The 26,715-nt window shown below is 29.2% G+C and overlaps 1 protein-coding gene across 2 annotated transcripts; it reads left to right on the top strand.

The window, feature by feature from the left end:
- The first annotated feature begins 563 nt into the window (after window positions 1-563).
- Window positions 564-23,813, top strand: LOC130671205 (protein PFC0760c-like). Of its 2 annotated transcripts, XM_057474937.1 has the most exons (9): window positions 565-782; window positions 1,559-1,723; window positions 3,259-3,452; window positions 3,800-3,883; window positions 4,194-4,277; window positions 9,018-9,219; window positions 14,359-14,438; window positions 17,618-17,831; window positions 23,279-23,813. In XM_057474937.1, the coding sequence occupies exons 1-9, from the start codon at window positions 776-778 to the stop codon at window positions 23,689-23,691; spliced, it is 1,443 nt and encodes a 480-aa protein (XP_057330920.1). In that variant the 5' UTR covers window positions 565-775; the 3' UTR covers window positions 23,692-23,813. The 2 variants fall into 2 exon arrangements, with proteins under 2 accessions (XP_057330922.1, XP_057330920.1); XM_057474939.1 differs by lacking the exon at window positions 3,800-3,883 and having other exon boundaries at window positions 564-782.
- The last annotated feature ends 2,902 nt before the right edge of the window (window positions 23,814-26,715 follow it).

Here is a 26,715-nt window from a genome sequence, read left to right as displayed (position 1 = left end):
CGGCTCAGAAATTGAAATGATACTTTTGACATTTCGATGACGTACAGTACATATGAAAAATTTTAGTTCGCCTTTTTAGCTTTCACATACGTAAAATGACATGTAAATTTGACGTCAAAATTAAAGCTGCTATTTTACATCAAGTTTATATGTAATTTTATGTGTGGAAAAGAACAAAACATACAAATGAAATTTTTTATGTGTACTAGACGCGTCGTTGAGATGTCAAATGTTTCAGATCATTTTTTGAGTTAAAATGTTGATCATCTAGAGAGTTATCAAAGTCAATGTTTGTTACCTTAATTTTTGATCTCACGTATACGTGAAATGTCTGCTTTAATTTGACTGTTGGTTGAGCTCAATTGGCTATTTGTATACAAAATTTGCCGCGCAAACGCCTGCCTTACACACACACACATAGGACTTTTCAACCCGACTAGCGCCATAACATTTTAATCTTTTTCCGTTTTTACCGACAACCTATCATTCATTCGATGCTACATGTTTGTATATGATGTATATGTGTATTTATATTTGCATCATTTATGTATGTAACAACATTTGCGTAGTGTTAACCCTTTAAAGGAGGAGAGGCATTTCCGGTGTATATTTCTACGGAGTTACCGCTTCCCTTCGATTATTGATTTTTTTGTAACGAGCGACATTTTGTTTAATTCGCCACATTAAGTACGCAATTCTTCTTATAAAAGAATTTCTACAATGTAAATTTATATTAATTAATAAATTAATAAGAATATTAATTAACAAGTGCAAAATGTCTAGTAAGTATTACATATTTAAAATCATACTAACTAATATTATTAATTAATTATTATTTTTGATATATTTAAGAATCATTGATAATAGTGAATGATTATTAAAATAAACATGATTTTATTAAAATTAACATGTAATTAAATATTTTCGGATTTTTTTTTCAACAAATCGACTACAAAAAAAAAAAAAAAAAAAAAAAAATGCACATGTAGGCAATTAACTAATGATCCTGAAGTTGGCAGACATTTAAAAATTTTTGAATTTTTGTATTTCAACAAATCAATTGCAAAAAAATTAAATAAAAATATGCACACGTAGAAAATTTAAAAAACTAAAGGTGCAATTTTTTCAAAAATTTTTTTTTTGTGTTTTATCGTCTAAAAAAAAATCCAAAAATCATTAGACGTCTGCTAACTTCAGTATCATATTAACTAAACGATAGATGATCCTGAAGTTAGCAGACATCTAATTATTTTTGGATTTTATTTGAGGCGGTAAATTTGAAAAGAAATAAATTTGAAAAAATTGCACCTGTAGTTTTTTAAATTTTCTACATGTGCATATTTTTAGTTTTTTTTTTTCTTCAAATTTAATTGATAAAAAAAAATCCAAAAATTGTGAATTGTCTGCTAACTTCAGGATCATAAACGATAGGTGTAACTTTGTCGAACTTTTTTTTTTTTATAACTTTTAATAGTTTTAGATTTTCATTGTAAATATGTACTTCCATTGAATTAACTTAAGTTCATTATTTGTGTAACATTTTTTTTTTTACTTTTAGAACAACAGAACCGTTGGGCAGGAGTGGTATATGATAAAAACAAAAAAGCAGCAGTACCTGTGCACTCCATTCAAAGGTTTAACCCTCTAAATTATGTAGCCAAGAAGTTTTATAAACTAAGTGTTGATGGGACTACTAAAAATTGCTACGTTTTAGGAGTAAGAGGTAACGTGTCTTTATATATATGTATGTCCCATTTAAAAAAATCGACTATTTTTTTTTCACGAGAACTTGCCCTGTAAATGGTAACTTTGGCCAAATTTTACTCTTAATGAAACGAGTATTGTCCAAAAATTAAGTTTTATCCCTTAGTATTATTATTAAGCACTCACTGATTGCTATTTTCTATATGGCGTTTAAATACCATGGGAAAAATAAATTTTAAGTTTGGAATTTTATACCTCAGTAATGGCGTAGTGTACAAATAAGCCCAGGAGACTTATTCATAAGAAATTTTACGCTCCACAAAAAAGAACTTATGATTTTTTGATAAATCTATCTGCTCAAAAGTTATTGAGCTTGAATTCAAATTTGTAGTAAATTTCGAGATCTTTTTACTTTTCCAGCGAACCTATCACATTTATTACAAATTGTAATAGAGTCTTTTAGGTAGACAAATTTATTCCCTACAAATTATTTCTGATATAGATTTTTCAAAATCCGCGTTGTTTTCTAGTTATTTTTATTTTAATTTCGAGCTCTTGAAAAAGAAGTGTTCTGATCGATTTCAACAGCTAGACATTGAAATGAAAAGAACTAGGAAACAACGCGGATTTTGAAAAAACGTTATCAGAGATAATTTGTAAGGAATAAAATTGTCTACTAAAAACATTCTATAACATTTTGTGATAAGTCTGATTGTTTTGATGGAAAAGTTAAAAGATTTTGAAATTCACTATAAATTTGACTTCAAGCTTAAATAATAAATAACTTTTGAACAGATGGATTTACCAACAAATCATAAGAGACCTTTTTTGTAGAGCGTCAAATTTCCTACAAAATTTTATTTTAGGATTATTTGTTATTACGCCATTACCGAGGTATAAAATTCCAAATTAAAATTTTTTTTCCCCATGTTATTTAAATTGGAAAATACAGATAAGTATTGAACTAATAAGTTTCACTATATTTATTATTCGCGTGCTTCATTATGTTTTATTAATATTATATACAAACTTAGATTTCAAGTCAAAAATGAAAAATTATTCATGTAATAAAAAAAACCGATGATCATTGTCAAAAAATAAAATAAAGTTTCATTTAAAGACAATGATTGATTATTTATTGAACTGACTTATATACCGTTTTATTTTGAATTAAATATAAATTTCCAATGAATTAATAGTACTACATATGGCCAAGGAATTTTTTAATTATTTGATTGGAATATCTGGAAGTCAGAGAATTTCAGTTTCAAAAATCTGTGGTCACCATGACTTAATATTAGTATTAAAGGGTTCAAATTTTAACAGGAGTCTTTTTTTATCCTACTGAGACTTATGAGTGTATTTCTTAAAAAATAAAAAAATTAAAAAAAGTCGATTTGTTTGAATTAGTCTAATATACACGATGCTTAGAAGGTAGATTATTTTTTAAAATGATTTTTAATTTATAATTTATAATTGAAATTGATAAAATAATAAAATATTAATTTAAATAATAATATAATTTTTAATTTATAATTGAAATTTTCTTTTTAGATACCAAAGAAGCGGTACAGAAAGAATTGCTCGCTAAAAGATCGTCACTTCCTCCACCCAATTTGATAGAAAGTGCATCTGATACCAGCGATCTTTCGCAATTTAAATTAAAGTCGAAAAATAAAAACAATTTGGCATCTTCAGGCAAAGGATTCAACCAGCAAATATTAGAACTGAATCAATCATCCGTGAAAGTTAGTTATTTTAAATCTTTATATTGATAACAACCTGAAAAACGTACGATAAAATTAGTTTACATTCACATTCTCTCACACACACACACACACACACACACACACACACACACACACACACACACACACACACACACACGCGCGCGGACACGAACACGAACACGAACATCTATCCGGAAATAGTCAGAATAGCTTCCAAAAACCTCCTAACGCCGCGATCTGGTGAAAACTCGGTTTTCGAACATCGAACCTAAACTATTAACTTCCTATTTCTTGTAAATTGTCAATTTTTATAGCAGGAAATAAAAAAAAAATGTTTACTAAATTTTAGCTAACTCTTTTTCTAGCGCCAGTATGATAAGGACAATGCTAAAGAAAAAATGAACCCAAAAAAACCAAAATTTGATGAAAAATTCTCTAATTCACCACCGGTAAGTTTATGGTGGTTATATTAATATATTTAATTATTTATTTTATATTTTTTTAGTATAAAAATTATTATTGACAATTTATTATCATGTCAATTGTTTTTTTTTACATGTATTTTTGTTTCAATCAAGTTTTGTTATTGATTGCCTACTAAACGTCATTTATGAGTTCATTTAAATACATACTACACTGATAGATATCCAGAGAATTTAATTTTTACAAAATTATTTATTTGAAAGCGAAAATAATTAAATAAATAATGAGAGATCTGCTTCTATTTCGGCTGCTGAATGACCTTCTTCTTTTTTGCAGGAACGTCCTAAAATACCAACTCTCAACAAACAAACCGACAAAAGAATTCAAATTAAAAGGATTGAAACTATATCGGCACCTTCTGTAAGTATAGAAGCTATTAATACTTACTATTATTGTTTTACGAATGGAAAACTTTATAGGAGGCAATTTTTAATCCTACTTATAATTTGAACTCACACTGTTAAAAATTTCATCTGGAATTTTCGAAATTTAATATTAAAACTCAAACCAAACTACTGAATTTCCATGTTCCCGAAGATCGGAACATTTTTGGCGCAACGAAAATGAAAAAAATTGATCAAATTTGAATGCATAAGGAGTAATTGGAGGTGGCCTGCAATTTTCGGCTCCATACTAGCACCTGTGTGATAGTATAGATATTAGAACTAATATATTTTTTATTTTTCATTTTGTTTTTTTATTTTCATTCCGCAAAAAAACATTCCGATCTTTAGCTACATGAATTTCCGGATGTTATATTTTAATCTTCAAATACTGTATCAAATAATGATATAAATTTTTGATTAGATGTCGATATAAGTATTCACATTGATTTAGTTAATAAATATTTTTTAAATACTGGAACATTAACAAGTGTCACGTTAAACGTACTATTCAAACGTCAGAACAATTACTTTCAAAAAAATTTATAAATTTTTTATAAGACAGATAATACTTAAACATAAAAATATCTCAGCGTTACTTATAAATAGGCCGTAATGCTAAATATTCTATTTTTTTATTTGTTTTTGAAAAAATTCGTAATCTCAAGTTCTTCACATTTTTTTTCTTCTCATTATTGTACATGAGACCGATTAAAAAATCGACAATATAATTTTGAAGTTTTTTTCTGAAACAATGTTTTGTTGCAATTGCAAATTTGTTCGAAATTCGATTTTATTGTTTTTCAAATTGAGGTTTTTTTTCGAACATAGAATTTCTTTTTTACAATTTTAAAATTTATTCATAAAATAAAAACGAGTATTATTTTTTTTTTTATTTACTTTTTTTGCACACCTCGTACGCGGAGAGGTCGTGCTTCATAACGGACTTGTCAAGGTCACGCGTTCCTCACATCAAACTGCTTTTTTTTTATTTTGAAATTTTCGAAATATTGTAGCAACCGGTTTATTTTCTTGTATAAAGTATACGAAAGAAAAGGATTTCTTGGCGCAAGAATTTTTTTCTCGCTACACAAAATTTTTTATTTGCTCAAGAAAATTTTTTTTTGGTGCTATGAAAATTTTAATTTTCAACGAATAATGCAAAAATTTTTTGTGCCAAGAAATACTTTTTTCTGTTCAATAATTCCATAATTCCTAACAGATTTAGTTGGTTTTTCATTTGTAAATGTTCCACTAGAAAATAATAATCAATAAAAAGTATGTTTTTAATTAAGGATAAAAAAATAAATAATCAAAACGAAAGTTGCAGGCTTGTTCAATATTTGGACACCAAAGCACCTGAATATCAATTCAAGGAGTATTACTGAGCTAAACATGCCATAGTTTATGTGATACGTTAATAATCATTTCAACCAAAAAAAAAACTCGTATTCGTAAGAAAAAAAAAGTATACATATACATTAGAAATAATTTAATGTTTTATAAAGAATTGGATATTTTATGCAGACAAACTCTTCTTAGACTATTTGCACGTATGAGATTTTTTTTGTTTTATCTCATGTATAGGCTCGAGGTTTCTTGTGGTATTTATTATTATATTTAATACAGCATATTTAATTTTAATACTATAATGAAAGTAAGACAACACTTTCATGCTTTCACGCATGCTTGTTATGTATATATGGTCTGCTTCTATCATTTAATTTACATAGAAAACACCCTGAAGAGAAGTGAATTTTTAGAATTTATTATTAATATATTTGACTTAACATAGAAGTATTTTAAATTTAACGCAAACCACTAATTCTGCTATGGATTTATTGTAGCCGAATCTGTGCATTAATCGTAATTTACCGTAGTTCGGATCAACCCGAAAATATTTCAAAGTAATCTAAAATTATAACTAATTCCATAACTTTCTATGAGATAATTTGTAGGAAATAAAATGATCTACATAAAAGGCCCCACGACATTATGTGATAAGTCTAGTAGTTTCGCCGGAAAAGTCAAGTAATATTAAATTACCATGAATTCAATTTTGACCTTAAATAACTTTTGAAATTTATGATTTATTAAAGAATGACACGGTTTCAAATTTTTTCATTAATTGTTACCATAGATATAAATATTCTAAGTTTAATTTTTAAAATTACATGTATTTTCCCATTAAAAACTTACGCTGACTCGGGGCCGGGTTAATATTAAAATTAAGAGCATCAATTTTACAAAAATTTTTTTTTTATTATTCGGAAGAGTTTAAGGGAGCGTAATGTTTGAAATTCAAGAGCCACCTTTACAAGGACCACGTTAATACATATTTGCAATATAACCTGCGTTGTCGTCATGTTAGCGTCTTCAGTTCTCAATGGATCTTAATGAAATGTTAGACACCTATTATTCGGGCGATTACCTTCATTCAATTAGAAGATGAGCCTAATCTGTCAATTTGTTTGAAAATTCAGGGTGTTTGAAATTTTGTTAATTTTCTTATAAATTATTTTTCCTTGCATTATGCCTAAATAACTTACGAACTACAAGTTTAAATTAATAAAATGAATGTTTAAACTTATTAAACCAGCTTTAAATTTCATCATGGAATTTTTTTTAACACTATTTAGTAACGATTTCATGGTTTGAAAATTTTAAAAACAATCAAAAAAATTTACTTTCTCAGCTTTATCTTCTAATAACGTCAGAATAAGACACAACTCAACTTCGTTAAATTCATATCTTAACTAAAGAAATAAGCATTAATTTACAATGTCATAACTTTATCTTTTATTAATTAGTTCACTGTTAACAGTGATAAATTTATCACGCTTTAAAGATATTGGAATAACTTTCGTTAGATTGCAATAAAGCTTACAAGATTTTTTCAAAATTGAAAAGATAGAAATCTAGTCCCATACAATGATCTTTTTAGTTTACTTGGTACTTTCTTCGCGTTCCTAATGTAGAAAAAGAAAAATTTTAACTTATTAATTATAATCTAAATCATTTTGTTTAGAGAGATTTTTAACTTAGGTGCTAACTTTTTGTTAAAAATGTTATTTAATTTAATTTTTCGATTAATTTGAAAATTTGTTTTTGTACTTGAATAGGAAATCTACCATTTCAATTTTGGTAAAACTAGATGTCTGTTTTTAAATTTTTCATTATCAATGTTGATGATATCACATTTTTACTACACGGAGAGAAAAATATGGGAATTTTTCTCATTTTGCTTAGGAGAAATTCCCATGTTGACATAGCAAATTTTGCTTTATCAACATGGGAAATGTTACTAGCGAAAAATAAGAATATAACGATATTTTATGGAAATTTTACCCACATATTATAGGGATATGTTCCATATTACCATTGAAAAAATTTCCATGTAGACATGTAAAAATCCCCTTTTTAACATTGCTGACATTCCTATATTTACATGTGTATTTTTACTATGTCAGCATAGGAATTTTTCCCATGTTATCAGAGTAATTTCTTCTATATTAACATAAGAATTTTCCCAAGGTTGACAAGGAAAAAATTCCTCTGTTAACATAGTAATTATTCCTATGTTAACATAGTAAAAATACCCATGTTGACGTAAGGAAAATTTTTATGTCAACATATTAAAAAATGCTATGTTGCATGGAAAATGTCCACAAAAAGCTAAAACCGACAGAATACGAAATATTTTGGTCATTATTATCATTTAGGCCTTAAAGTGATAAAATAGAGATGTGTGAAAATTTTAAGATTTACGAAAATAGTTTAAAAATTTTCGAAAAAACTTAGTGTAGTTTAATTTAAATTTCTTTTTTAGTGCCTACCAATGAACAAATGTTTTTATAAATTCAATTAATAAATTCAATAAATATGTACGTAAAAATCAATGACATCGTGTTTCCGACAGTATATAATTATCAATTCAATTAATTAACTTTGATTTACTTAATAAATTACGTAAAAAAAACGCCAGTTCTCAAATATTTTAATTTACATGCATGGTAATTTCTACTTTTTTAAGATGGGAATGATTTCTATGTTAACATAGAAAAGTTTCCCATGATGACATTGAGGAATTTCCTATGTCATTAAAGGAATCCCAGCAATGTTAACACATTAATTTTTCCTATGTTAACATGGGAAAAATTCCCATGTTAACATCGGAATCGTTCCTATATTACATAGTTATTTCTCCAATGTTGATGTAGGAAAATTTACATTGTCAAGGTAGAAATAACTCCTATGTAGCAAAGCAAAATTTACCATGTGACATAGTTACAATTTACATGTTGACATGGTGAAATTCACAATGCCTACAAAGGAATTTTCCCCTAGCGAAATAGGAAAAATTCCCATTTTTTTCTCTCCGTGTACTATTAGTAAAAACTTTGAATTACGCAACAACTTAAAATAATTATGCAATTATTAATTATATCATTAATGATGAAACAAAAAGTAAAAATATGAAAAGTACAACTGATCACGTTAACTTGGTTTTTCTTTCGTTTGTTTTTGCGGCTTTTGTTATTTTAACATGTGATTTTTCTCTGCGTGTTCTCGATGAATTATAAATTCATTCAATGATACACCTAGAAGTACTATATCAGACAATATCCACTAGTTGTCTTATATCGCCTTATATTGCATTGATTCATTTTAAGATAATATATATATCTTTTTTATTAATATAATTATGAACATGTAGATGTCTCCTGGATCGAAAGATAATGAAAAGTCTGCTGCAAAACCATCAAAAAATGAAACGTATGGATATATTACTCACTTAAAAGAACAATTGAACATGAACAAGGAAGAAATAGAAAATCAAAAAAATAAAATTAAGCAACTAGAAAAGGAAAATGAAAAATTGAAGAATGACGTGATTGAGCAAAATATTAAAATCATCGGTATTGTACTCATTTAATTTATTATTATGCATTTTCTTTCATTTTTATTTTATGATGTTCTGGATGAGGATGAATTTGTGGTTATTTTTTTTTTTTTTTTTTAATTCGGTATTGGCTATCGTCCCGATAAAGCCATGTGCCAATTTGTGTTGATCCTTAACTACTGCTTGTATCAATATCGCTTTTCTACGTTAACTTTGAAACTTTATTCTGATTTTATTCATCTAACACACTGACATTTACTACGATTTATTATATAATCCTGCTTAAAAAGTTCCACAGATTTCTACAGCTGTATGTATAGAGCCTATAGTTAATTAAAACACTTTTCATAGAACTCTTCATTCTTATAAAATCTCTATAAGAATTTATGAGGATCTATCGGATTCTATAAGTCTATAAGTCTAACCAAGGAAGTAACTACACGGAAATAAATTTTCTTTACAAATTACTGTTAAATTCACTGCAATTGTGGGACATAATGCCGCGCATTTATTTATTACCATTTTTGAAATAAAAATTACGAAAAAATTTATTTATTTTGTGGTAGATTTCATAAAATTTACCGAAAACCAAATAAAATTTACAGTAGACTACGGTAAAATTTGTTGAAAAAAAGTTTAAAATTATCACACTTACCGACAAATGATTAGGTCGTGCCATTCGTCCCACGATTACAGTGAATTTAACGGTAATTTTTAAAGAAAATTTCTTTCCGTGTAACGTTATATTAGCCCTGATCGATCATCGGTCATAAAAATTTTTTTCACCATTCCTGTACTGTATATTCGAACTCTTATCGTATTTAGCAGAATGGAATTTACATTTATTATATATATATACATATATATATATATATATATATATATATATATATATATATATATATATATATATATATATATATATATATATATATATAGGGTGTGCTAAAAAAGTACTAACTTCCAGCTAAGAAAATTGAAAATTAAAAAAAAAAGGGAAGTTTTTGATTTCAGTCCGATTTTCGAAAATCGAGTTATCATCAGATGTCGACGTTTTGAGGTCCTAGGAAGCTATTCTAACTTTTTTCTGATGTCCAAGTGTGTGTGTGTGTGTGTGTGTGTGTGTGTGTGTGTGTGTGTGTGTGTGTGTGTGTGTGTGTGTGTGTGTGTGTGTGTGTGTGTGTGTGTGTGTGTGTGTGTGTGTGTGTGTGTGTGTGTGTGTGTGTGTGTGTGTGTGTGTGTGTGTGTGTGTGTGTGAACGCTCTATAACTTTTTAACTAATGAATCGATTTGAATGGTTAAGGTGGCAATTGAAAGAGCTTGTTAGCCATCAACTTTCCTAGAAATTTCGGATCATTTGATCAAGTAGAATCGAAAATATTTGCGAATTACGAAGAAAAAGAAAATTTTTTTTTTTTAGTTTATCGATTTCTCAGAAACGAGTTGAACGATCAAATTCAAAATTTTATCAGTCTTAAAACTTAATAAAACGCGTCGATCGCCGCCTTAACTATCTCAATCGGTTAATTTGTTCGAGAGATATCGTTGAAGAAAGAACTGGTGAAAAACGGGTTTTTCCAAATATCTTCGAAACGGCTAAACGGATCGATTCCAAATTCGTATCAGCTCTAGAATTCAAGAAAACGCGCCGATTGCCCCCTCAAACGTCAAAATCGGTTCATTAGTTCAAAAGATATCGGCGCTAAAAAGTTAAAAGAATAACATAAAGCGTTATTTTTTCCGGATAAATCAAAATATAATGTACTAAATATGTCTGAAATCATACCAACTCTTCCTCTTTATAGTCTCTTTCGGTCATCATATAATGTCATCTAACTTGTTCTTTGGTTTAAATCATATTATCAGCAAAAAATTGAGAAAACCCAATTTTTAATATTTTTTTCGGATATTTCATATATTATTGCTCTGACCTAAGTCAAAGCTCACTTAAATATTGATTTCGATCACTGACATTGATTTCTGCTTCGACACATTTATTTCATTGAACATAATCGAGAATAAAAATTTAAAAACCGCTTCTTCATTAATAATTTTCGATTCTTAATATGTCAAACTTTAGCAAAAAACGTAACTTGGTAAAGCTTGAAAAGCTCATAAAAAATTGTTCCATGCGTTTTGAGCACCTGATAAAATATCCCCGACAAAATATCTCTGGATAAAATATCCCCAGTTTTGTGTCAGTTTTTTTGGCTTTTTTCACTATTTTTGCTTTCTTTTCATGGGGATATTTATGGGGACAAAATATCCACCACAATATTATTATGTAATAGTTGCCACTTTCACTATTTTTGCTTTCTTTTCATGGGGATATTTTGTCCGGAGATATTTTGTCGGGGATATTTTGTCAGGTGCTCAAAACGCCTGATACCATAAAAAATAATCTCAGGTAATATCATTTTCGAGCTCGAAAATACTTTTGTATGCCGTTGTTTTCGAATTGATCGATTGAGTCGATTGAGGTGGCAATTGACGCGTTTTATTGAGTTCTAAAGCTGATCAGATTTTGGAATTGATTTATCGAGTCGTTTTTGAGAAATTTCAAAAAAACTAATAGAATTTTTTTTTTTTTATTTCTTTCGACAACGGTTTTTCTTGAACGAATGAACCGATTTTGATGGCTGAGGTGGCATTCGACGTGACTTTAAAGTTTTAGAGCTGATTAGATTTTGGAATCAATCCATCGAGCCCACTGCTAAGTATAAAAAAAAAAACGTTTTTTAAAAAAAATTTTATTTTTGGAATATCTCCGAACGCACCCTACTGATCAAGCTCAATTTTTTACAGCTTTTAGATATTGACAAGCTGCGTCGAATGCCAACTTAAAGTTCAAAATCGGTTCCTCAGTTCTAAAGTTACAGATATTTACATACGTACGTACATACATGCAAACATACACTCGGACATTATCTTGAAAATAGTCAGAATAGCTTCCTAGAACCTAAAACGTCAAGATCTCTTAGAAATTCGATTTTTGAAAATAATCCGAACAAAACCAATAACTTCCCGAATTTTTGAAAAATTCCAATTTTCTTAGCGGGAAGTTAAACAAGAAATTGTCTGCAAGTTTTGGCCCTTTATTTTAATTTCATGTACTTAACATTTGATTCTAAAGTTTTCCCATTTAAATTACATAAGAAAGTTAGGATTTTTTTTTTCAATTCTCTATCGCTCAGCCGCATTTCAAAATATTTACAAAAAAAAACTAAATTTACAGCAAAATGCAGAAAACGATTTTTTAGGAAATTTGATTCTCTTCAAAAAAGGTATTTTTATTGAAGGGCCTCAAGTACTTGAAGAACGTTCTTCATCAACTGATATAGAGATTTTATTAATTTTATAAATAAAATATTTGTTAAAAATTCGATCAAATACCTTTTAATTAAAATTTTTAAATTAGTAAATAATTACTGTTTATTAATGTAACCAAGGGTTAAATTTGATAAGCTTCAGAAAATTTTTGTCAAATTTTATATTAAAAAAATTAATAAAATCTCTGTATTACATGACGAAGAACTTGAGCCACTTAAGTGAAAGTACCTTTTTTATAGAGAATCAAATTTCCTATGAAATCGTAATTTGCATTTTTACTGTAAATCTAGTTACTTAGTCGATATCAGCTAAAAATCTAGATTATCATGAAAAGAATGATTTTCAGAACTAATAGAGAAAAAAAGTTAGTCTCAGTTAAATTACTTTAAATCCAAATGAGGAATAGAGAATAGAAAAAAAAAAATTCCTAACTTTCCTGTGTATTTTAAATGAGAAAACTTTAAAATCAAACGTAAAGTACTTGAAGTTAAAATTAAGGGCTGAAACTTGCAAGCAATTTATTTCTCGGTGTTTACAACAACATTTTGAAGTGTAAATGAAGAAAAGAAATAGTCGTTTCTAATGAATCACCCTAATCTATATATAAAGTAATATTACACAGTAAAAAATAGTGTGTTAAAATCAACACGATCTGTATGTTAGAAACGGTCCACACAATATTTGTGTTATTTTTCAACACAGACTGTTTGTGTTGAATTTCAACACAAAATTTGTGTTAAAATTTCAACACACAATTCGAGTAATATGAGAAGTAACTTCAACACTTTTTAAATGTTAGTGGCGACACAAAAAAAATGTCAACTTTTAAATTTTATTTTTGTACCATAAATTATTTTTAGGTTATCAAAAGTGTCAACGATTATTATTTAACATTGAACTATTTTGTGATAGTAAACATGATCCTAAAGTCTAGTCGTCCCGACGAAAGCTTTGAATTTTTTCCCACCACGGTTTCTTCTCCCACCCTTTTAATGTTGGTTTGGCACATGCGCACATTCAATGACGCATGCGCTTATTCTAATATCACGGTGGTGGGAGAAGAAACTGATGGGAAAAAAATCCCAAGCTTTCGTTGGGACCACTATAGACAGTTAATAATTTTTGAATTTTTTTTATCAACAAATCAATTACGGAATAAAAATAAAAAATAAAAATGTGCGCACGTAGAAAAGTAAAAAAGTCACAGATGCAATTAAAAAAAAATTTTTTTTTTTTTAAATTATACGAATCATGAACTTTGTCAACTTTATTTTTTTATGTTTAATTGAAAATAAATAAAATCAATGTCATAAAAATAATAACTAACCAAGCAAAACTGATGCTTAATGGCGCTTCCCGTGTGAATAGAAGAAAGACATTTTTTTAACACAATTCAACTGTCGCTTCAACATTTTTTTTGTGTTGATTTTAAAGTAACATTTAATAAATGTTGATAATATTGGTTTTTGTACTAAGTAACACTTTTAAAGTGTTGAATAGTAGATCGATTAAAAATTTTAAAGTAACACAGAGAATTGTGTTGATTTGACACAAAAAATTAAACACGGACCGTTTTTAACACAGATACACAATATTTTTTACTGTGTATGCATGCTCCATCTTTTTTTGGTACAATGGTGCAAATTCCAATTTTTTGATTATTAATAATATACATGCTACGAAGGAAAGGCTGGACACTACAATTTATGTGTTTGACACTCTCGCCTCCGATTTAGGTGGGCAATTTTCTACGCAGATTGGAATATCCAACCTTCCTCCCGCAATATGTAAATAACAAATAATGACTTATTTTTTCTTTTTAAAGAACTCCTCAGAAACCATACTGGCAATTTATTAGCTAAGGAGTCATCAAAAATTGGCCAACTGAATGAAGAAAAAGATCAAGTAAGTAGAAAAGTAAGAAAATTACATACACGGAGAAAAAATACTGCGCTCACCACTCAACGGTATCGTGATATTCACTCTATTCGGTTGGTTATACTTTGTATACGGAAAGTGTTGGTCTATCGTATCGTGATTATCGCGATCAAGGCGGATCCCGAAATCATAAGATTGTTTCGCTATAGTAACGATCCGTTTTGTTACAATAACTATCTTTTAAATCACTCCGTCAACGATACGCCAAAAATCTAAATAATTGATATAGGTAAATACCCATAAAAAATTTGACGTAAAAATAAATATATTTTCAACATTAACTTCATTACAATTTTATTTTTAGTTGGAATTAATAATCTTAATAAAAAATTATTATTTAATATCAAGAAATGTAAAGTAATAGAATATACGTAATTAATTGATGTAAATTTTACAATCTTTTTTTCCAAAGATAAATTAAAAAATTAATCGATGAAAGAAAGAAATTCTTGCATTAAATATATGATTCGTATTGTTTGATCGACATTGTGTGCGTTTTAAATAATTAATAATTTTATAAATAAACACTGTATAACAACTTCGCATTTGTTCCTTTCAAGAAATGAGTTATAAAGTTTAATAACTTGGTTATGAGTGGTGGCGCTCGAGAAGTAGATCGCGATAATCACGATCCGTTTTGGTACGATATGGATACGTTAACTGAAGATCACTATATCTTTAAGTATGTTCACAATCCGTAGGATCATTATAATAAGTATCTAGTGTTTCATTCATATCAATATATATATATATATATTAGGGTGCTTAAAAAAAAAAACTTAAATTTTTTTTTTCGCTCTTACCCCCTGAAGCGTTAGTGGTTGCCGACAAAAAAATTCTCCCAAAAGATGGGCTCTCTAGCTCAACTCTAAAAGGTCGCTATTTTAATTTTAATTTCCCATCTGATTAACATGTAAAAATTTATTTTTTCATTCAAAGTGTAATTACTCGTACGCTGCTCAATATTTTTCAAGTTTATACATTAGGGTGTCCCAAAATAAAAAAATATTTTTTTTTTTAACGTCTTATGGGCTCAAAAGTTACTTCATATTATAAAAAGAATCCTCACAAAATTTCAGCCAGATATCTTTAAAATTGAGCTATCACAGAGGGAAGTCCCCTTTCCCATTTAAAACACACGCGAAACGTGATACGTCAAATGAATGAGAAAAAAGTTACAGGGCTTTAAATGTCCTGTAACTTTTTTCTCATTCATTTGACGTATATATGATATCAGATACTTTTTGAAGGAAATTAAATTTCCTACAAGAGCGTGGTCGTTAAAATTTGAAAAAAAAATTTTTTGATGCAATAAAAATGAAAAATAATAAAAAAAAAATTGAACACTGATTAAACTAAATTTTTGTTGATTTTCGAAGCCCCGTTACTTTTTCCCAGTTCGTTTGACATACATAATGCATCAGCACTTTTTTGTAGAGAATTTAATTTCCTACAAAATCATACTAAGCAAAACTGAAAAACAAAATTTTTTCACAGTCTTTATAACGAAAAACTAAAATGAAAAATTTTCACGTGTGTTTTAAATGGGAAAGGGGACCCCCCTCTGTGATAGCTCAATTTTAAAGATATCTGGCTGAAATTTTATGAGGATTCTTTTTATAATATGAAGTAACTTTTGAGCCCATAAGACGTTAAAAAAAAAATATTTTTTTATTTCGGGACACCCTATTATACATATGTCTTAAAAGCTGAGTCCTCAAGCTTTCCAAAACCCTATGACAAGTCATAATTACCATTATTCAAATGTCAATTGAAGCTGTCTGAAAAGTATCGATTTTGTATTTCAAAATGAAATGATTAATTTTCGATTTTTTTTTTTGCTAGCTTCAATTGGGGATAATTATGACTTGTCATAGGGTTTTGGAAAGCTTGAGAAATCAACTTTGAAGATCTATGTATAAATTTGAACAATATTGAGCAGCTTACGAGTAATTACACTTCGAATAAAAAAATAAATTTTTACATGTTAATCAGATGGGAAATTAAAATTAAAATAGCGATCTCTTAGAGTTGAGCTAGAGAGCCTATCTTTTGGGAGGATTTTTAACTTCCCGCTAAGAAAATTGCAAATTTTCAAAAAAGGGAAGTTATTGGTTTCGGTCCGATTTTTGAAAATCGAGTTTTCATCAGATGTCGACGTTTTGAGGTCCAAGGAAACTATTCTGACTATTCCCGGGTGGACGTCCGTGTGTGTGAACTTTTTTTTGTCCGACGATATCTTTGGAACGGATGAACCGATTTGAACGTACTTGGTGGCGATTGAAAGATCTCACCAAAACTTAGTCTTGATTAGATTTTGGGGTAAATCGGTCATGCAGTTTACAAGTTATACAAAGAATAAGAATTAAAATTTTTTTTTTATTTTAGTTTTTTATTGATTTCTCAAAAACGACTCGAACGATCGACTTTAAAATATAATCAGCTCTAGAACTCAATCAAACACGTCGATTGCCGCCTCAACCATTGAAATCGGTCGATTCGTTCGTGAGCTATCGTGGGCAAAAGAAATGCCACAAAACAGTATTTGCGAATATCTTTGAAACGACTAAACCAAACAATTTCAAAATTTGACCAGCTCTAGAACTCAATAAAACACGTCGATTGCCGCCTCAAACATCGAAATCGGTCGATTCGTTCGTGAGATATCGTAGGAGAAAGAAATGCTAAAAACGGTTTTTTTCGAAAAGAATGGGATACAATAGTATTTTCGAGCTCGAAGAGCTCGAAAATGGACTCACAACAATGTTTTCGAGCTCAAAGAGCTCGAAAACAGCGGGAAGTTTTGGGGCTGGCCCGCAGGGTCAACCGTCGCCCAGATTTTTTTCTCGGCAACCACTAACGTTTTAGGGGGTAAGATAAAAAAAAATTAAAGTTTTTTTTTGAAGCACCCTAATATTTATATATATATATATGTTGTGGTAGTAGCAATAACTCAAATGGTTGTTATAAGGATCTTACGTATATAGCATATCGATATTTATTATCGTGAAAATCAAGTAACAATTTGGTACTAATCACGATACAACTGCTGCTATCCGTTGGTTAGCGATAAGCGCAGTATTTTTTTCTTCGTGTAGATGCGACAAAAAATAGCTTCAAAGAAAGTAACATAATTATATTTACAGGTATATATCTCTGAAGAGCGCTTGATGGATAGAGGCTTATTTGAATTAGCAATGAGTTCTCAACGACCCAGTATATTTATAAATACAGTCGCTCCTTTTTTTTTCGATGGAAGTACTTTATTACAAAGTACAGTAACTGGGTCAAAGTCAAAAAGATCTGTAGAAGAAATCCAACCTAATAAATTGGACCCTATTATTTTACGACAAATGAGAGGTATTTTCAATTTTTATCGACCTTTATCTACCAATTTATTTCTTTTTCCTTCTATATTTGTTGTTCTCAAGGTTCCGTTTTCCAATTTTTCGTTCACAGTGTTAATGGCTTCATTGAACAATTTTAGAAATGAGTCATTTTCTAATTTTCAGGATTTTTATAGTTTCGTCGCAAATTCTGTTCTTGGTTGTCACCTAATATTATTTTATCGTTTTTTAAATTTTTGTTCAGTATATATGGATGGTTTTTGAACCCTAAGTTTTCTATTTTTTTAAACAATTTTCGGTATCCCATTAAATGCTGCACGTATGTGTATGTTCCTTCAGAAGCATGCTTAACTTTTTCCTATCGTTTTTTCTGCATAGCCTATAAGCTATTTTGCTGACATATTGTTCCAGCTCTATATGTTTTCGAGTAGGGAAGCATAAAATATTTTTCTATAGTTCTTAGAGACATTTCATTGTTTCCTTCGTTCATAATCTTTTAGTTCGTTTGTTAAATTATTTTCTACACACCTTTTTTATAGCTGCGTAAAGTGCTTTTTTAATATTAATTTTTATTATGACTTTTACTAGATCGTTCCTAATTTCAAGTTTCTTTATCATTTCAGCTAGATTTAATTTTTTTTTAATTTTTCTTACGAGTTTTGTTTTGTGACTTTTTCCACTAGCTTGAGTTCTTGTCACTTACTATTAATGTCAGCATTTCCTAACTTAATTTAGCTTTTCATTGATGGAAACGATTCTTTTTTATCGATTCATATTGCTTACTATGCTTAATTTCGTTTATCGAGTTCAAGTACAATTTTTATTACAGTCGGACCTTGTTATAAAACTACGCATTATAAGACTTACCCTCAATTTGTTGAAACTAGCTTGGAATGCTTCTCCCACCAACAACTTAATGAAAATTTTGCGCCGAAACCTCGCTATAAGACTAGCAAACAGTACGACTAAAATCGGGATAAAATGTACATATACATATAGATTGTTGATGAAGTAATCTATTTACTGAAAGAATACTTACAATGTCGTGGTTTCACATCATTAATTAAGGGAAAAGAACGACGAAATTCTGTTTATTTAGGGGAGGGGAGGGGGCAAAAGGGAGTACCTAAGGAAATACTAAGTTCTTGAGGATTAAAATACGCTAAATCTTTTTGTTTTTAATGACATTCAAGGTAAATAGACAAAATTTTCAGCTGCCGTTAAAAAATAAAATTTTTACTTTTGGCGGGCAAAAAGGAGTACCCTTAAAAAAAGTTAAAAAAAAAATTTTTGAAAGTTGATCAAATTTCATTACATTAAATTTTTTATATGTAATATACATAAAGAAAAATTACGTTTTACATCATTGGTGGATACGAGGGCAAAAAAAAACATTTTTGTAGGGCAGAAAGACCTCCCTCCAAAAAATTATATATATATTTTTTTTTTTAATTATTCTCATCATTAAGAAATGTTTGTCGTTATTTTGAACCCAAAAAACGTGTTTTTTTATTTTTTAGATTACAGATTATTTTGCATTATTTAAAAAATTTTATCAATTAAAAAATTAAATATTATTTTCTAATATTTTTAGTGGCCAAATTTGCCCCAGCTATAGAAAATCAGCCGAAAAATGGACTAATATATTAAATTTTTTTTAATTTGACGATATAAAAATGAAAGAATCATGTTTCCAGAATTTTCGGCTGGTCCATTTTGCCCTAGGTATTATGAATAGAGCTACAAATGCGGAAATATATTAAAATTTTTTTAAGTTGACGCTAAATATTTGAAAAAATCATTTTTTCGGAATTTTCGGCTAGTTTATTTTGCCCCAAGTGTCATGCGTAGGGCTAAAAATGCGCAAATATATAGGATTTATAGTAATTCGACGAAAAAAAAAATTTTTTTTTTTTTTTTAATTTTGGGGGTACCCCCTTTTGCCCCCTTCCCCACCCCCCCTTCCCTATAATTATACACGGAGAAAATTTTATAAAATAAGTTATCATCGAGTTATAGTACAATTTTTAAACTGAATTTTATGGTAGAAAATATCATATAAATTATTAAATAAACAATCTGAATTGTAGTATCTATCAACTATATGGTAAAATTTACAATTATTTATGATAATCAGAAATTATAACTTTTGTTATTTTAAATAATTACGACTATTATATTAACATCGTAATTCTTAATAACTTGATGATGACAGTTACTATCAGCCTGAAAATGATGACCATCTAAAATTATAAAAAATTTTAATATCAGGATTATAGTCTGACGCTTGTCTATGTGTAATTTGTTCAACTGTGGAAGTGATTAATTTCACACACACACACACACACACAGGCGCGAGCACACACGTACGCCTCCGCACATGCGCACACACACACGGGTTCACACATTCGCCCGCACACATGCACAAACACATGCGAGCGCACTCATGCACACACATATTCTTTATTAAGAATTTTTACAACTTTGAACGGTAACAGTTACCATCTTCAGTTGTAACAAATTTAATCTTTAATAGTTAGAATTACCATTTACAATAGTAATTGTCACCATCATTATTCGTTACTGTGATCATTTTCAGTAAAACTAATCATTAGAATCATTTAAAAATTTTTCTACCATTTTAGATAGTTAAAATTAAAAATTTTGTATTGTAGATAGTAATATTAAACTCTCTTCGTGTACATAAAATAGATTCACTGTCCAATAGAGCAGAGAGCAGAGTTAAACCGAATACATAAATGAAACGCAAAGCGGCGATAGTCTTATAACGAGGTCTCACCGTGCTTATCCATATCCTTTTCCGATCTCGATGAGCTTGTTCTCTTTATTTCTATTTCTCATATCATTCTGCATAAACCCGTTCGTTTTTCTGAATTCCGACAGCTTCGTTTTGTTGTAAATTAACTTGTAGTCGATTCAATTTTTTTCATCGCTGCTCTACTCTATGGTATTTGAAATGATCTGACCTCATTGTCACAGTCCAATTTTGACCAATAATTAACTGGTTTTAGTCATTATAACTGTAAATAAGGTTTTAATTCCTTCATTGGTCATTCTTACAACATCGGTATAGATCATTGATATGGTAATTTCTTTTATCAAGCTTACTAGATCTCCTAATAATCACTTCACATTCTCACGGTTTTATCTATGTATAATGGGTGATTCAAAAAACAAACAAATTTTTTTTTTTCTTCCAAACAGGTTCAAAAGTTTCGTTTAGATAAAAAAAGACGCCTGTGAAATTTAGAGCTCTTAATATTAATATTAACATTGTCCGCATTGCACTTTTCTATTTCCCATAAAAATAACATGGGAAAATTTTTTTTACGTCTTCTGATTTTTATAAGTAGCTAACGATGCGTCATAGGAATAATTGGCAGGCATATTTTTGTAGGGAATTGAATTCTCTACAAAAAACGATTTTGATCATTTCTTGAGGAATCTATTAGTTCAAAAGTTATTTGAGGTTGAAGTCGAATTCATATTAAATTTTGAGATTTTCTTACTTTTCCGGAAAAACTATCAGACCTATGACAAAATATTGTTGGACCTTTTTTGTAGACAATTTTATTCCCTAGAAGTTATTTCGAATAAAGTTTTTTCGAATTCCGTATTGTTTTCTAGTTATTTTTATTTTAATGGGAAGCTAATAAAAAAAATAGTCTTCTGATCGATTTTGAGAGCTAGACATAAAAATAAAAATAACTAAAAAACAATGCGGAAATCCGAAAAAATTTCTCAAAGATAATTTGTAGGAAATAAAATTATCTACAAAAAAGATGCCATGACATTTTATGATGAGTCTGATAGTTCCACCGGAAACGTAAAAAGATCTCGAAATTTACTCTAACTCGACTTCGAGATCCAATAATTGTTAAACAGATGAATTTATCAAAAAATACAAAGAGACGTTTTTTTGTAGAGCGTTAAATTCCTTACAAAAATGTATGCTGGGCTTATTTGTACAATGAGCCATTGCCGAGGTAAAAAATTTTTCTTTTCCTATGTTATTCAAATGAGAAATTAAAAATCGCGATGAGCTTCCTCTAAAACTTGAATTTAAGAGCTAATCTTCTGAGATAATTATTATTTTGTCATATATTATCAATTTCTGGTAGTGCAAAAAAAAAATGGTTGTTTTTGGACACACCCTAATATATATACATATGAATCTTTGGTTCCTCAATTTAGTGAAGAATTTGCTTTCGGCTCTTCTTTTTGAACTTGCTGGAAAGTTTAATTTTGCCCCACACTATTCAAACATGTTCGAAAAAAAAATTTTTGTTAGGATTGCAATCACACAAAAAAGAATTTCCGGATTTTTAAACACACTTACGGAAAATTTAAAAGAATAGAAAAATTTTATAAATTTTTTAGCAATTTTTGGAAGGCTGTAACTTGGTGAAAAATAATCGTATCGAGATTTAAAACAAAGCATTTCATAGATTGAAATCTCTAGTTTCGGTGCATCTTTTTCAAAGTTTTTTAAGAGCTTCGGCTATTGCGCAAACATGAGAAATACCACGAGACAAAAAATTTCTAAATTTTTTTTTTTCCGAAGAGCCCACGGACCGCGGAAAAATTCTTTCAACTAAACCAATGCATAGGTCGTTTAACGAATTTATTCAGCTTCAATTTGGCTTTTTTCTAACCTCGTAGGGCGATTTGTCGCAGAGATATGAGCGTTCAAACAAAATATGATCCTTTTGTTTTCGATCATCGATATTTCAGGTACCAATGATCGCACAGTAAATTAAAGGTTGGCGTTAAAAACTTGAATAAATTTCCTACAAGACCCTCTCATCATTTTTTGAAAACGAAGGACGTTTTTTAGTAAATTAACCGCTACTCTGCAAACATCATGCAAACATTTCTTGTTTTAATTATCGATAAATGGGTAATGACTTTTTTGATAAAAAAAAATTATTTCTGTTAATTTAAACCTTTCGAAAAATAACTGCATAGTGGTTTTATACGTATGACGATTATTCAATTTGTCATAAATTAATAAAAATTAAGTAGTTACAGAAGTGAATAATTTTATTTTTTTTGAGAGTTTCGATGTAAAAAAGAGGTAGTGGTGAAAAGTCGTTTAGTTGAAAGAATTTTTCCGCGGTCCGTAGGCTCTTCGGAAAAAAAAAAATTTAGAAATTTTTTGTCTCGTGGTATTTCTCATGTTTGCGCAATAGCCGAAGCTCTTAAAAAACTTTGAAAAAGATGCACCGAAACTTGAGATTTCAAGCTATAAAATGCTTTGTTTTAAATCTCGATACGATTATTTCTCACCAAGTTACAGCCTTCCAAAAATCGCTAAAAAATTTATAAAAATTTTCTATTCCCTTAAATTTTGCGTAAGTGTATATAAAAATCACCTGTTCGATAAATCCAAAAATCTTATCAGCATTACGTTACTGAGTATTTTTTTAATGATTTTAGATTTTTACAACTACTACCTACAGAATTCAATTTTCACAAAAAAATTGGAACCATCTCAGAAAGATCGTGAATTAGGAAAAAGTTTATTTTATTTGGGAAGATTTATAGCGCGTTTGAAGAATCCCTCCTCCAAGAAGAAAAGTAATTCTTCAAGTAAAAAAAAAAAAAAAGATGCCAGTAAGAACGATGATAAAGAGAATGATGATAATAAAAATGATGATCGTGAGGATGATGATTTTCAGGATGATGATAGTCATGAAGGGGACCGTTATAATGATGATGATGATACTTTTGATGATGTGGCTACAAATGTAATAGGTGATGAGGACGACCTTGATAAGGAGGGAGTTTTTACAACTAAAGAACACGAAGAAAATTCTGAGGAATTATTGATTGACACAGATGTAGAATGAAAATTAGATATATAAGGCTAAAGTTTAAAAGTTTGTATTACAAATTATTTGAATAAAAATAAGGTTAATAAGTACTTTGATGAAAAATTCGATTGAATAAAAATAATTTCTAAAATTAAGAAGAGTCTGGTCTTTTTTCTCTATCACTCTCAAATAGACAAGCACTACTATCATGATTAGATTTGAACAGTAAGTGAAAACTCAGTTATTTCAAATAATTAAGCTGAATTCAAAGTATCTAAACTCGATCCTTTAAATTCGCTTTGAATACTTTCCATCCAGAAGCCGAATTCAAAGTAGTACAAATTTATAAATTTGAATAGCCCCAAATGCTTGACAATCGTTGAGGTCATTTCAGAAGAATTCAAACTCAACCATTTTAAATCGCTATAAATACTTCAAAATACAACTCAGCGATTATACCGTATTTAAAGCGATTTAAAATTATCAGATTTAAATACTTTTGAATTCACTCCAGCGATTATATAGTATTCAAAGCGATTCAAAATAGTCGAGATAAATATTTTTGAATTCACCTCAGCGATTATAAAGTATTTAAAGCGATTTAAAATTATCGAGTTTGAATACTTTCGGATTCACCCCAGCGATTATAACGTTTTTGAAGCGATTTAAAATTATCGAGTTTAAATACTTTTGAATTTATCCCAGCGGATAAAAACTATTTAAAGCGATTCAAAATGGTCGAGTTTAAATACTTTTGAATTCACCCCAATCATTATAAAGTATTTAAAGCGATTCAAAATAGTCGAGATTAAATACTTCTGAATTCACCTCGGCGATTATAAAGTATTTAAAGCGATTCAAAATGCTCGAGTTTAAATCCTCTTGAATTCACCTCAGCGATTATAAAGTATTTAAAGCGATTCAAAATGCTCGAGTTTAAATACTTTTGAATTCACCCCAATCATTATAAAGTATTTAAAGCGATTCAAAATGGTCGAGATTAAATATTTTTGAATCCATCCCAGCGATTATAAAGTATTTAAAGCGATTCAAAATGCTCGAGTTTAAATCCTCTTGAATTCACCTCAGCGATTATAAAGTATTTAAAGCGATTCAAAATGCTCGAGTTTAAATCCTCTTGAATTCACCTCAGCGATTATAAAGTATTTAAAGCGATTCAAAATTCTCGAGTTTAAATCCTCTTGAATTCACCTCAGCGATTATAAAGTATTTAAAGCGATTCAAAATGCTCGAGTTTAAATACTTTTGAATTCACCCCAATCATTATAAAGTATTTAAAGCGATTCAAAATGGTCGAGATTAAATATTTTTGAATCCATCCCAGCGATTATAAAGTATTTAAAGCGATTCAAAATGCTCGAGTTTAAATCCTCTTGAATTCACCTCAGCGATTATAAAGTATTTAAAGCGATTCAAAATGCTCGAGTTTAAATACTTTTGAATTCACCCCAGCGATTATAAAGTATTTAAAGCGATTCAAAATGGTCGAGATTAAATATTTTTGAATCCATCCCAGCGATTATAAAGTATTTAAAGCGATTCAAAATGCTCGAGTTTAAATCCTCTTGAATTCACCTCAGCGATTATAAAGTATTGAAAGCGATTCAAAATTATCGAGTTTAAATACTTTTGAATTCATCCCAGCGATTGTAAAGTATTTAAAGCGATTAAAAATGCTCGAGTTTGAATCCTCTTGAATTCACCTCAGCGATTATAAAGTATTTAAAGCGATTCAAAATGCTCGAGTTTAAATCCTCTTGAATTCACCTCAGCGATTATAAAGTATTTAAAGAGATTCAAAATGCTCGAGTTTAAATACTTTTGAATTCACCCCAATCATTATAAAGTATTTAAAGCGATTCAAAATGGTCGAGATTAAATATTTTTGAATCCATCCCAGCGATTATAAAGTATTTAAAGCGATTCAAAATGGTCGAGATGATTATTTTTGAATTCACCTCAGCGATTATAAAGTATTTAAAGCGATTCAAAATTATCGAGTTTAAATACTTTTGAATTCATCCCAGCGATTATAAAGTATTTAAAGCGATTCAAAATGGTCGAGTTTGAATACTTTTGAATTCACCCCAGCGATTAAGAAGTATTTAAAGCGATTTAAAATTATCGAGTTTAAATACTTTTGGATTCATCCCAGCGATTATAAAGTATTTAAAGCGATTCAAAATGATCGAGTTTAAATACTCTTGAATTCACCTCAGTGAGTATAAAGTATTCAAAGCGATTCAAAATACTCAAGATTAAATACTTTTGAATTCATCGCAGCGATTATAAAGTATTTGAAGCGATTCAAAATGGTCGAGTTTCAATACTTGATAATCGTTGAGGTGAATTCAAAAGTATTCGAACTTGACCATTTTAAATCGCTTCGAATACATTCTAATCGTTCAGGTGAATTCAAAAGTATTATAAAGTTGAAATTTTTAATCGCTTTGAATATTTTTTAATATCAAAAGTGAATTTAAAAGTATTTAAATTTTATGATTCTAAATCACTCCAAATACTTTATAATCACCGAGGATGATTTAGAAGTATTTGAATTTTAAAATTTCAAATCTTTTTAAATACTTTTCAATACCGTATAAAAATATGAAATTTTTGAATCCCTTCTAATCGCTTTTTTTAATCAGGGAATACCGTCCAAACTACTTGCAACAAAATGTTAGGTGAGCTGTTACCCAACTAGAATTCCTTCCTGATTTGCCTGAAGTACCATAAGGACCTTATCAGGTTAATATAAGGTTTGCCTTATCAGGGCAAACCTGACGAATTCCTGATCAGGACCTCGTCAGGATATCCTTATTTTAAAAAAAGTTATTTGCCATCGGGTCAACCTGACGAGTTCCTGATCAGGACCTCGTAAGAATATCCCTATTCAAAAGAAAGTTATTTGCCATCGGGTCAACCTGACAAGTTCCTGATCAGGACCTCGTAAGAATATCTCTATTAACAAAAAAGTTATTTGCCATCGGGTCAACCTGACGAGTTCCTGATCAGGACCTCATCAGGATATCCCTATTC

The sequence above is a fragment of the Microplitis mediator genome, chromosome 7 (genome assembly GCF_029852145.1).
Source record: "Microplitis mediator isolate UGA2020A chromosome 7, iyMicMedi2.1, whole genome shotgun sequence".
In the NCBI taxonomy this organism is placed as follows: domain Eukaryota; kingdom Metazoa; phylum Arthropoda; class Insecta; order Hymenoptera; family Braconidae; genus Microplitis; species Microplitis mediator.
This window is presented reverse-complemented; position numbering and strand designations above follow the sequence as displayed.